The sequence below is a fragment of the Eurypyga helias genome, unplaced genomic scaffold (genome assembly GCF_000690775.1).
Source record: "Eurypyga helias isolate BGI_N326 unplaced genomic scaffold, ASM69077v1 scaffold20810, whole genome shotgun sequence".
Classification (NCBI taxonomy): Eukaryota; Metazoa; Chordata; class Aves; order Eurypygiformes; family Eurypygidae; genus Eurypyga; species Eurypyga helias.
The window spans coordinates 24,968-38,399 of NW_010225285.1; the positions used below are offsets into that span (position 1 = coordinate 24,968).

At 48.9% G+C, this 13,432-nt stretch overlaps 1 protein-coding gene across 2 annotated transcripts in view; it reads right to left on the reverse strand.

The window, feature by feature from the left end:
* Window positions 1-9,661, reverse strand: part of FBXO31 (F-box protein 31) — a 14,252-nt gene extending 4,591 nt beyond the window's left edge. Inside the window, exons 1-5 of one of the 2 annotated variants that reach the window (XM_010149005.1) lie at window positions 9,598-9,661; window positions 7,012-7,098; window positions 2,740-2,816; window positions 1,245-1,412; window positions 481-555 (exon numbers count right to left, since the gene is read on the reverse strand). In XM_010149005.1, coding sequence (XP_010147307.1) covers window positions 481-555; window positions 1,245-1,412; window positions 2,740-2,816; window positions 7,012-7,066 — 375 coding nt within the window. In that variant the 5' untranslated portion in view covers window positions 7,067-7,098; window positions 9,598-9,661. The remainder of the gene's footprint in view (window positions 1-480; window positions 556-1,244; window positions 1,413-2,739; window positions 2,817-7,011; window positions 7,099-9,597) is intronic. The other variant, XM_010149012.1, reaches the window with a different exon arrangement.
* Between the last annotated feature and the right edge of the window lie 3,771 nt (window positions 9,662-13,432).

Sequence of the window (13,432 nt, forward strand, 5' to 3'; positions counted from 1 at the left end):
CAGGAATGGTGTCACAGCATCGGAAGAAAAAGGGCGCTGGGGTTCAAAGAGCACCTTACTGCACAGAACTGCCTAAACCAGCTTGTTACTACGTAAGCGCCTGCTCCAACACTCTGCAGCACACGGCAGTAAGGAACAGAGGCTCCACCGGACACTCCACAGGTGTAACACTGAACCGATCCCGTGTACTGGATCCTTGGCACGCACAGAAGAGGCTCCCCAAGATCCTGCAATTATTAAAATGTGGCCACTAAGTTTTGATTCAAGTCACAGATCAGTTCTACCCACTTAAAGAGATCGCAGTAAATCAGGCAGAAGCTGGGTTTCCGTGTGTGTTCAGAAATACAGAAATCAGAAGGCAGAAGACCACCTCCCAGGCCCCAACATTAGCCAAGAGCTTAGGTAAGAGAGCAGTGCTTTGGGGTTGGAAAGGGGACGTAGCAGCAGCCTTGATGCAGACTCTTGGCAAAGTACTCTTACCTCCTGCCTTCCACCTGACATCCGATGGTGATCTGTCTGGTTGCATTTTGTGGAGAACTCGTCCTTCTTTACAACCTGTAGTTACCACGGAGGAGAATTTAACAGGTTACAGACCTGATCAGAGATGCCCAGGATGATGTAACTACAGCTGCTCAGGGTAAACGCTTTACACAAGCATTACTGCATTCGCTAGAGCAGAGAAACCACTAAGAGATACAGAGCGTACCAGCTACGGAACAGAGAAAGAAAAGCAATAAAACCACTCTGCATTTTAATGAAAGATACTTAAGTTGCTTCTCTGTTTGAGCTTCCTTCTTTTTAGAAAAGGAAACAACCTCTCAGGAAGCTTTTCAAAGCATCCCATGTACTGTGTGGATGCCACATCACTTTCCCAAGGTCTCCGAGAGCGCTGTAAAACAGAACAGGTCTGTGTGTCTGCTTGGACACATTCACCAGCTGCACAAGGCCGTTTTGTGTCTCATTTCCCCCAGCCTGTGCACAAACTGGTGCTCCCACCCTGCTCCAGCCCAAGAGAAGACAGCAGAACAGCCTTGCTGTGCTACTGCCAGTGAACAAACTCGGAGCGGGGAACAGCCCTGACGTCCTGTCAGACACATAACGAGCATAACACTGGCATCCACACGTACAAAAGGTGGTGAAAGCCTTGAATGAAAGTCTCAAGCAGTTTTTTAGACGGATGCCTTTCCAGAGCCAACGTGCACACACATACACTGCACCCGGGACAAAGTGCTAGTAGAGCTCACCTGAATATGGCCGTTATGAGGTCCCTTATGACCATACATGCACTCCACTGTTGCACATTTCCTCTCCATAAGATGAATCCTGAAGAGAGGTTTGAATCTCATGGGATCATCAACGTGAGGGTCGTGAGGTGGCAAGTACATCCACCCGATGATGAACAAACCGTCTACCTGCAGAGGGATGGGAGACAAAGCACACGTCAGCCTTGCACGCTTCCTGTCGAGTCTGCGGCAAACAACTCCTATTCTGCAACAGGGCAGGAGCTGTGGAACAGCTTGCTGCCTTTCCAAACTGCTTTCCAGCAATTAAACCAGACCATATGCACTCGCAGCACACCCCTGGTGAAGAGGGAGAGGGTTTCTTTACAAGGCTTTCTGCACCACTGGAAAACGATCAGGCCTTTATTACTGCAAACGACTTTGTGACGGATGCTTGGTGCGCAGGATCCTGGGGGAGAGACTGCACTGGAGAGACCACACAGCTAGTCAGAACCTAATTTCTTTGAGAGCCCATGCTGGCAGATACTTGAATAGACGAATTCTGCTTCTCATGATTATCCGTGCCTTTTGGACAAGGAATTATTTGGCTCTATTACTCACAGACAGCACAGGAAGCAACAATCTCCTCTGCTGAGAGGTACAAGTGCCAGCCCTCCTCCTGCACGCCTAACAGAATATTTCCCCTCAAGCCTTGCAATTCCAGAGAAAAGATATTTTTCTAAACAGAGAGATGCGAGACAAAAGCAGAGCAGCACCATGGAGTCACGCACGATAACGTGACCTTATAAAGACAAGGAAGTGTTGGTGCACTTGGATGCACTCTTATACCAGTTTGTGTAACTACATCTTCTAAAACCCAAAGGCCTCGTGATTTGTTATGCTTCAAGCTGTCACCTATTGAACCTTGGTACAGAGAACAAGGGCTCCAGGCAAACTTCTGGCCCAGTTCTCACCAATACAGAGTCAAATGTTGTCTATTCAACTGCTCCCCCCAGCAGTACAAGAGCTGCCAGACTCCACAGGTCTTGCACCAGCATCACTACATCTGATGCATTGGGTTTAGACACAGCTGGTGAAAAGTATGGCAAACTACAGGAAGGAGAGGTGCACGAACACGAGTGCAACACCCTTTGCAAAAGGTTCAGCTGCAGGCAGAGGTAATGCAGTAAGCGATGGGCCAGTGCTCAAACCCCTGTTGTACTTGATGCACAAGGAATGGACTCCCGTGCCAACCACTGGAATATCAGCATTAAACTCTAAATCAAGAAACATCACTCATGTTTTCCGTGTGCTCCTATGGCTGTTGTTTTTCAGCTGTACAAAAGGACTGTCTGGAGAAAGGCGGTGATGATGGAAAGATCCAAGCAGCAACCTCTGGGTCCCAGTCACTTATTGAGGGCTGACTGTTCAGGCTTCTCAATAGCACGGAGGTGGCAACCGGGTGAAGAAAGCGGCACAGTCCTCGACACCACAGCCCCAGACCGAGGTACTCACTCACCACCACGTTCAGCAGTCCCCCATAGGGCCCGATGTCTGGCTGCCACAATCCCAGGATGTGTCTGTATCGGTGCAGCACTAGGAAACAGAGAGACACTGAAGTGAGCACATCAAGCTACAGAATTGGGATTTGGGGAAAGAAAATAAAAGGGAGACTGCTACCAGACTGTACACAACGCTGACCAATGCCACCCACAGCCTTTGCTATGGAAAACGGGTTACACCCAACCACAGCCAGCGAGTTCTGAACCGAGGCCTCCCACGAGCCCACATATTTATGTTGTTCTCCGCAGCCCTGCTCCCGGCCCAGTGCAGGAGTTCGCTTCCAGGACTTTACACAGCCAGATACCTCACCTCGGAAAACTTGTGCAACATGGTCCCGTTAATGCAAATGGCATGATATACCCAGAGCTAAAAACAAACAACGTAGCTGCCATCTCCAGTTACCAAAAATGTACTTGATGCCTCAGGCTGCAAAGCAACAGAAAATAAGGGCAAAAAAGCACGAAGGAACAGGGAAATTGGAGTATTTTGGAAGAATTTCCCTGCGTTATATGGACAAATTTGTCTCTGGAGTTAAGTGTCTTTGGAAACAGCCCCCAAGAGAGCACGGGCAAAGCGCACAGACCATGCCAGGAGATCTGGTGGTGCTACACCAGGTCAGTATCAGCCTTAAAAATTCTACGTAAGCAGCTACATTTCAGCAGTGCCCAAAAGCTGCTTCTAAGTCCCCCTGAAAGCCTACTGCAGCAGGTAAGGCTTCTCCGCGTCCCGTCTCGGAGCTGGGTGCGCTTTCAGTCCCACCAAAACGGAAGGGCAAGGGGGAACATTTCAGCAAGCAGGAGAAGATGCCAATTACAGAATGATCTGAACAAACCTCCTCTCCTGAGGACGGCTGAGAGATGCTACTTGCCTTCAGTCCTTACACAACCAGCCCTCATACAACAGCTTTGTCCCATTAACTACTTACGGTAGCAGGAACCATAGGAGTGGTTTTATTACACCACAGCAGAGAACTGCTGCAGAGGTTTAGGACAGCAGGGAGGATTGTCCGGAGCTGCTGCCAACTGGCCTGGAGGAGCCTTTTTCCTGTGCAGTAAACACTTTGAGATTGATGGCCAGGTTTCACCCAGTGAACCCAGTGCAGCCCAAACAGCAGGAAGGCAAGCAAGCAAACCACATTCCCAGGCTTCTCGCCTCAGTTGCAGGAATTACATATTAATAAATGGTATGTGCATAAGCCACTCCACCCACCATAATCTGCCTTGTACCCTGTCTGGTGTGGAGCTGATAAATCCCTTTTTTTCTATTATTTTTAGGACAGAAAACTTGATGCTGAGCTATCCAAGAGTGATGAGGATGTCCCTCTGCCCCCAGCTCCTGTTGGAAGCACTTTCAGAGCTGTAGCTACCATGGATGGGACTTCTCAACAGCACGGGAAGCGTCTCCTGGACAAGTTCGTCCACTCGGTTCACCGAAGCCACAGTGGTTCAGGAAACGTGGCTGAGTCACAGCGTGAGCCTGCTTCACCATCTGCCCCGACCACCTGCAAACCTGGGGCTGCAATGGAGGGAGGAGGCCAAAAATTCCCACTCACCTCCCAGAGTACCTTACCCACTGGATAGCAGCTTCTGTGCTTAGCTCGCACCACTGCTGTGGGCAGATCGTCTTGGTTTTTAAAACCCAGCTGTTGGGCACCACAGACGTCTGCCAATGAGCTGATGGGAAACAGGCGGCAACGTGTCACCCAGCCTCACCCTCCCTACACAAAGGCCCACACTGGGACACCTTAAAGGACAAGTCGTCTCCCTCCACTGCTCCAGGTGCTGTGGACGACTCCTCCTCCTCTTCTTTCAGGAAAAGATGATGTTGGGGCACGTGCTGGTATTTGGCCAACAGCCCAAACAAAATCACAGCTCTGTTTTCATGCCTGAGCTACATGTGGAGCTCCAGCCAGCCAGCACCTATATTCATTGCAGGGAAAATTATGAATTCCAGCTCTGGTTCTCCCTGCTGGGAGACAAGATGGATCTGACAGCTCTTTCCTTCCCTGCTCCTCGAAAGAAAACAGCACTTGGGTCTTTCTCCAAGGTTTTTCTCTGCTACGCACACTGCCTATTTTTCTCAATCCTAAAGAAGCCCTTGCCTATCCAAATTCTGAGCCCACATCCTGCCAAATGGAGCAAAAAATCCATCCACTGGACACTCCAGTACAAACCCCCCACAGCCTAGATATTACCCACATTGCCACAAGCAGCCCTGCAAGCTCTTCAGGTGGGAAGGCAGCTTAACTCCAGCTGGGGATGGACTAGGAAAAGCAGTGAATGCCGAAGCTTCCACCAACACAAAGTTCCCTGGGAAAGGTCTCTGTTGGACACAGGACAAGGAAGTGACACTGAGCAAATGCACAGTGATTCAAGCATCGCAGTGCTGGCACACCACAGACTCCGCAGGTGCAGACAGACAGGTTACAACCCCAGAATGGGTTATTACAACCCGTTATTAAAACTGTTGTAACCTAGTCTTACTTCACTACCTATGTCCAGCTTGGAGAGCAGAGAAATGCAAAAACCTAATGTGGGATTTTTCAGGGAAACCTGCAGCCTTTAAAGCAGAAGTAGCTCGCTTTGAGTGGAAAAGACCTGATCCACTACAACTCTCTTGGACTCTCAGGATGCAGCAAGGTATCTAGAAGCACGACGAGTTGGAACAACGTAAGCAGCTACAGCTCCTCAGCCAGCGATGAGTGACCTGCTAGTGGAAAAAGCCGAGTGTCAGCCAGGCTAGTCTGAAACCCCAGGGAAAGGGATCTGAGCTGACCTGGCTAACGCTGCTTGAATGTGAATTCAGGAGCACTCACATGGCAAATCCTGGCAACACGGTGTCAAAACACAGAAAAAAGGGGGAAACAGGCAATCACATCTTAAACCACACTGGCTGCTCCCCCGGTAATACAACAGGCCACCAGAGAAAAGGGGCATGACATATCAGAAGTTTGGGGCTGGAAGCTGAAGAATTAACAACGGAGGGAAGAGAACAAAGTGCCATTTCAGAGTCACCACAAACAGCACGTTTGGAGCAAACACCCCAGGTAGCAACAGACAAAAGGAATCCCTCGTTTCACGGGGCAGCTTGGGAATGTCTCTCCTTCCCACCCAGCCCCAGAACAGGCCTGGTGTTGACAGGCAGGACTGCCAAACCTCAAACTTTCTGATCCCTGCTGTAGCACTGCTGCTGCCGGTCTGTCACCAAGGACACCATCCTCTCTGCATGTCCCGTGCTCGACTGCTTTCTTCAGCACAGGTTAGTCTGCAGCATCCACCCCACGCATTAGTGTGTGCGGAAAACTACGTCCCCGAGCACCAGCGAGTTAGGACCCTGAGCCTTAGAACTATGCAGACCGCAAGGACTGTTAGAGACAGCTCAACATCCCCTCCAAGTACCAAGCAGTACTGGCTTCCTTAATTGATGTTAAGTAACCAGGACTTCCCTCAGCTCCTGCAGAACAGCGAGCATTAAACTCCAATGTTTTACTGCTCTTCCCTTAACATCAGGAGGGAAAGGTTTACCCAGTGCAGCTTCTTGACTAAGGAAAGCAAATCACACTCTGAAACACCAGCAGAATGTTTCCTAGAGAGGGAGACGGTGGTTAAAAGGATTCACTGTGCAAGGAGGGAATTAATCAGCATGGGAACCCTCAGCATTTTTCACCAGGAAGGGCTGTGGATCTGAATGCAGCTCATCTGGAAAAAGATAAAGCATTTTGCCAATCCAGAGCTTACTTACACTTGCTTTTGGGAGCCCTCATCAGGGTATCTGAATACGTCCTTCTAAAGAGAGGAGCAACCCATAGAATCACAGAATGGTTTGGGTTGGAAGGGACCTTAAAGATCATCCAGTTCCAACCCCCCTGCCATGGGCAGGGACACCTTCCACTAGACCAGGTTGCTCCAAGCCACATCCAGCCTGGCCTGGAAGACACGAAGAGCAGTGAATGCTCCCCTACAGAGACCGTCTTTTTTGTGCCCAGTCAGGACAATTTTCTAACTCAAAGCATTTCAGAAGGAGACCACCATACCTCACCGCCGGCCCTACTCACACCGTCAAAGGGTCACAACACTCCACCAACATGTGACAGAGAACCGACTAACCGGCACCCTCCACGCTCTCCCAAGGTCCACCCCAAAATAATGTGCTTAAAGCAACGTCACACTCCATGCAGCATCTCGTGTGTGCTTAGTGCAGGAAGCATCAGCCAGCAGGAGGTACGTACGGCAGGTGTAAACATCTCTGTACTCCATGTGCTCGTAGTCGGGAAGGATTTTCATAAAACGCCCCGACTTCACTCGTGGGTTTATACCTGAACAGACACAGCAGGGTAAGTACCAGCGAACTCTGCTCCACCGTAACCAGCACGTAACAGCGCGATGAATCCGCACCAACCACGCGGGAAAGTCAAACTCCCTTCTGGCTGGATTTCCAGTTGTGGTGCCCCATTCGTTTCCACCAGCCCCAGGTATCTGGTGAGCAGGATTACTCACACCCAACCGGACACGTTCCAGATTCCCCCAGGTAATATTTACAAACGGCATCCAGCGAATTCAAAGTGGAATCAGGGTTCCCCTCACACTCTGTGGTGCGACTGTAACGGGCGCTGCTGCCTCAGTAAGACTGCTTTAGCCAAGTAATCACAGGGACAGCAGCCCAGGCCTTGGATTAGCTATGCTTTCCAGCACTGAAGCTCAGTTCCCCACTTCCCAAACTACTTCTTACAGAAGCACATTAAGGTAGAAAAATGCACGTGAGTCCTGCCAGAAGCCCCAGATTAATTTTTATGCAACCAAAGAAGTTTATTGGACAGCAGAGGAAAAGAGGTCACACCACCAGGAAACTGTTCCCCTAAGTGTTTGTAACAGGGAAACTGTGGAATCTTAGCAGGAGAGCGAAGGTGGTGCATCCCTGAAAGCCAGGAACAGCTGCCAAGCATTCTGACCTCAGAGTAACCACTGCCAGTTAGGATTGCTGAATGGATACAGACACAGTCCTGACTCAGAACTGCAACGAAGTCTATCACAGACGTCATTCCTACACATCAAGGTCAACTCTTTGCCAATGAATGCTATGGATTTGGAAACTACTTTCCAAATTAAAAGCAAAAAGACAACTGGAAACTGTGTAAGGAAGATCTATTGAGGGCTTTTGAATCAACAAATTGCATTAGACTCTGGAAATCCTCCAGCCTGGGAACAATCAGAAGCTAGGAGAGTACTTGGGAAGGAGTGGCATAGGCTTGCCCTCTTCTCCATCTTCCCTGGGTGACTGCTCACAGCCGTGGGTGGGAGGTGCACTACTGGGAAGGGAGCGACCATTGCTCTGAGCAGTAAGGTCATTTTTACACAGAACTTGTGCACAAAAAACCCACTAAATATCACTTTAGTATCTCTAAACCATGGAAGTACTATAGTGTAAAAGACTACAGGCCATGAAGAGATGTTCTGCCACTGAAGACTGGCAGTGCAGAACTAACATTCAATATGGTACGTGCTGTATGGCTGTTACCACACCAGTGTCATACAGATACTGGCGTGAATGGGAAGTAAGGGAGGCCTCAGGTGCTAACGAGACTCCTGTGTGGACATCTAAGCGCTGGCTCAGCATCACTCAGCCCTCCCACCCAGGAAAAACCAGGCAGTTCCAGTCCTAGTGCACAAATAGGTAGCAGGACACTAGGTGTTGAAATAATTTCTCCATGGATGCCCAGCAAGTCTATTACAGATGGCACTAAAACCCTTCTACCTGTTTTCTTCCAGCAATAACATCAATGCTTGAGGTCATCACTGCTTCAAGGTTCAGCAAATATAGTACATGTAGAAGCTGAGCCACATTTTGGATCTGCAAAGCCTGCAGAGTCCTCTCAGGACGGTAACGTGATGGGTAGAGCTTTTGTTTCATAAAGCAGGACCCTATTTGAGCAGCCAGAAGCTGTAGTACACGTGCTGCAGGTTAAATCTTGGTCTTTATCCTGCAGATGACAGGTCCGTACAAAATCTGTGATGGGGAACCAAGGCAACACAGCCTGGCAGTGTTATGGCACTAGAATGGGAGCTCTTGGGGGCTTTGCCAGGCTTTCAGCGACCAGCTCAGCTTCTGGCTGCAAAGGGCAAGATGTGGTGATGGAGGAGACAGCCTCACCATGGCTCCAGGCCCTATTCAGTCCTTAGCTTGCCCTGGTTTCTCTGACTCTGCCCCTTTCCTACTCGAAGGCAGACGATGTCATCTACCTTGCAGGAGGCACAGTGGGTCTAAAGAGCCGGGGTGCCACTCCCACAGATGTTCCTAAAACACACTGACACCTCGGCAGAGGCCCAGCCCTGCCAGGCTCTCCTCCATCAGGAGCAGCCCAGAGGAACGCTCGCTCATCCCTTTACCTACAGCACTTTCCCACTGTCAGCATGTATCAGCATCCTTTCACCGACACCGAGACTTAGCTACATTGAGGGCACTCCTGAGCCCTCTACACTACACTGAGCCTCCAGCTATGAAAAATACCAGTTAACTCCTTAGCAAGATCTAAAACAGCAAAACAAGAAAGGATAAAAAACCCTCAATCCACTTTTTTATCAAATTAAAATACATGTTTTTATCCCACCAAAGGACTGGACACACACACATCCCAATTCTTGGAATCTGCTCACGTTACACCCCAAAACCCGCCAACTTCACAGGTGAAACCCCTGCCATTAGGAAGCAAGTCTGTGTAACTTACAGTGTCAAAGTTTAATAAACATTCAACATGTATATGCTTTCAAAACTGGTACTTAGCAAGGGCACAGGGGTCTGTATCGGCATTATCACTTACGTTTGGCATAAACATCTCGACAGGACACCCCCGTGATCTCCAGTTTCCGCAAGTTTTCACAGACGCCGTATTCTGCAACGACACAGATGAAAACGTCAGCGCTGGCACAAAGCTGCTGGTGCCCCACCATCTCAACAGCTAACGTTTGGAGTGGGAGCGAAGTCTTACTCCGTGCGTTCTTCCCAGCTGCTGCATAGTCCGAGAATCTCACTGCTGCTTTGAAAACAGAAAACTAGGTGTAATTATACTGCAGTTTGGGAAGCAAATGCCTGCAACAAATACTCCATCAGGACCAGACAAACACGGCAAAGTTACAGATGGTTACACCTAGCCCAGAAAGGGTGCAAAATGTGGAAGACTGACTCCTTCCAGCTGGGACTGTTATGCCTGTTCAGATCAAATCATGATTGTGTGTAGTAATTATCTGCTCCCACTGAGGTATCCAACAGGGAAAACCGCTTCTTAGGATCCTAAAGAAAAGGTCACGGGCTTTAGAAAGAATGGAGACATAAAACAGGCATCAGCATGTACAAATATGGTTACACTTGAAAGCAGATCGCATTGAGACGGGCGTGCTTTACGCTCAAATGCCTCTGATTGCTTACAGAACACACTGAAAACAAAGCGACCCAGAGATCTTAAACCAGCTTTGAAGCAGAAAATGAGATTCTCTCATTTTCAGGAAGTCAGTGCTGAACTTCTAAGAAACTGAAGGAAAAAAAAAAAAAACCACGTACTAACATCTCGATGCAAGACATCCTTAGAAGACCCGAGGGAGGAAATGAGAGGAGGGAGATCCAAAAAAATCAGCAGCAGCAAAAAACACCCTGCTACAGTGACCCCCTTAGATCTCAGGACAGAAAACTACCCTCCTTGACATCAAAGACATCTACACCCCAGATCAGAACACCGGCTTTGCTCAGCAACACCCAACACCTACCAGATACTTGGTGCAAAAGCACCGGTGAAGACCCTCATCCAATCACTAAAGTTATCCTTGGTCAAGGTTCCGTGAATTAACAACCTACCGTGGCCACCAAATGCCACGACCTGGCAACCCGCTGCAAGCCGAGAATTCATTTGTGATACACGAGAAAAGTAGGAGTTTCCCTGAATGAATTCAACCTCCTCTCGTCTATAAATACAGCCGTGGTATGCGAACAGGAGGCTAAGGCAGGCACAAAGCTTGCTGTCAGCCCACCTACGGGGAACACGCATCCTGCCTAACACCGCTTCGGGCAAGCGGCGCGTTCGATAGAGGTGAGAGCAGGCAGAAGGTCGAACAAACACGCTGCCCCTCGTTAAAAGATGCAAAGGTCAGCGGCAAAGCTCCTGCTGGCATCCGCAGCGGGACCAAAGGAAGCGTTTTCAAGCCCAAGGTGGGAGGAGGAAGCGCAATTAGGCAGAGAGCAGACGAGCTTGCAGGAAGCCACATCCAGCCCAGCACAAACAAGGTCTTCAGTGCTGGGCTGCAGCCAGCTGACCCGACACAGCCGCTCCGCACCACGGTGACACCAGAGCTCTGCCCGAGGCTGGAAATTCAGACCCGTGGGTCACCCCACTGCCAGCCTTGGCACGGCTTTCACCCCCTGGCCCGCAGATGTGCACAAGCGGGTATGTTTTGGTCATTAGAGCAGAGGGACGGAGGGCACAGTGTGTTTCCTCAGCTGATCAGAGAGGCAGAGATCTTTGTAAGATGAGAGAAACAGCGCGGTCATAGCCCGCTGTTTGGAAACAGCCAGCTCTTTTCCATGTAAACAAATACTCCCTGGCTACAGAATCGGGAGACGCACACCCGGCGCGGCAGGCATTGCCGCTAGATTAAATCCGGTGTCGCCGAAGATATCTGTCACCCAAGATAGCAACCTGGTCTAGTGGAAAGTGTCCCTGCCCATGGCAGGGGGCTTGGAACTAGATGGTCTTTAAGGTCCTTTCCAACCCAAACCAGTCTGTGATTCTATGATTTATACTGCACCAGAAAGGGAGGAGACACGCAGAGGGTCCTGCCCAAACGGCACTTCTCTGGGCTGCTCTCCGACCGCGGTACTAGCACAGGGACCTTCTCTCTTCCTCCAGAAGGTGCTGGTTTTTCACAAAGCCTTTTCCCCTAGATCTGTAAATCACTTTGGGCACCGTCTCGGTGCAGTGCCACTACCAGCAGGTATCTGGAAACAACAGGGTGGGGTGGGAAGTGATTTGATGTTAACGCTCCCTCCCCGTTTCATGCCAAGTGCCCTTGATAAGCTGCAGGGAAATTTTATGAGAGCAAAACCACTCCCAAAGGTGGATTTCCCAACTTTTGTAGTTCAGATCTTTCCTGGAATGATTCAAAGTTTTTCCAAGTAATAACATACTACTTTAAGAAAAGACAAAAGTTTAGAATTTCAGTGTTGCTACCTGCTACTTGACATAATTCATCCAAGGCTTATAAGAAAATATTACAAAAAGATAAACTCATTTTAGCATGCCTTAACACTCATCTCACTTGATGGTAACTAGTCCTTGCCCTGTTTTCTTCAGCAAACAGCTACAAAGAGTCAAAATCCCAGAGCGGTGGCTTAGGTAAGGGCATTACTCAAGCTCTTCCCACCCATGAGCTGTTTACACCTCAAGGGCCACCTGATGGGAAAAATCGATCTCTTGGCTCACCATGCCCACAAAAAAACTCCAAATACCATAAGCGAGAAGGCTGGCCATTCCTTTTTTAATTCCAGAAAGCAAAAGGGATGTACAATTAACAGTAAGTAGAGCTTCAAGCTAGTTACAGAAAAATAAAACTGATAGGTTTTTATTTACAGAGAACAGAAAGCTTTTTCCAAGAAAGCTTTGAAGGGCTCTAGCTTTCTGGGAAATTCCACTTTGGTGCAATTAAGTCTATTTTAAGGAAACGTATCTCAGTGCAACAGCTCACCGAGTAAAGTATTTTAAGGACTATTACAGTCACAGAAATTCATACCGTTAGAAAATGGCTACTTAATCCTGCTTCAAAAGCAGAGATGGAAATTGGGTTTAAAGTTCTTACTTGACCAGCTGGCAGGGCCGCTTTATTAGGTTTAGAAGGAGTGCTTGAAAGATTTACCAAACACACAGTGACAGGGTGCTGTTTCCATGGTCACATGCACTGGAATTTAAAGGACTTGGAAAGCCAGTCTCCATTTGTTATGAACTGCATTAATACTTTTGCAAGTGTAATTTACTCCTGGTCTGCTCTCCCCATATGCTCTTCTTAAGCCTCCCATTCGCTCCTCCTGTCTACAGGAAGCCAAGTCACACACCTCCCTCTTCTTAAAAAACAAGCAAACAAACAAGGCTTTTCCAACCCAGGCAGGGAAGAGCCCCTGTACTCACAGCAAAGACCAAATCACTGCTTTTTCCTTTCTCCCAAGGCAATGCCAGCAAGCAGCTGCAAGCACTGAATGTGGACATCCGCAATCCAGGTGGAAGGAGGAGGTCTGGTAGAGCTTGACGCCCTCACCATTGCTAAGTTTCAACCATGCCCTGACTAATCAAGACCTCTGATTGCTCCTGGATAAATAAATGCGTGTTTACGAGGGTGTGCACGGAACAGGAAGCACGGAAATCTACTGGATTATTTCAGAGACCACAAAAGAGGGAGATTCTCAGGCTAGCATCTCCAGAATATCAGGTGCTCAAGTTTGCAACCAGCTGCTTGTTTCCAAAGGCTGGACTATCACATTAAAATACACCAAATACCTTCCCAAACATTTCTCCCAGGGGAAGGCTTGTAGTTACCAGCGAGATATTTTGCAGCCGCAAATAAGGAACTGTGCAAAAGGAGATCTGATCTGCGACAAACGAGAGTGGCTGCTGCAAC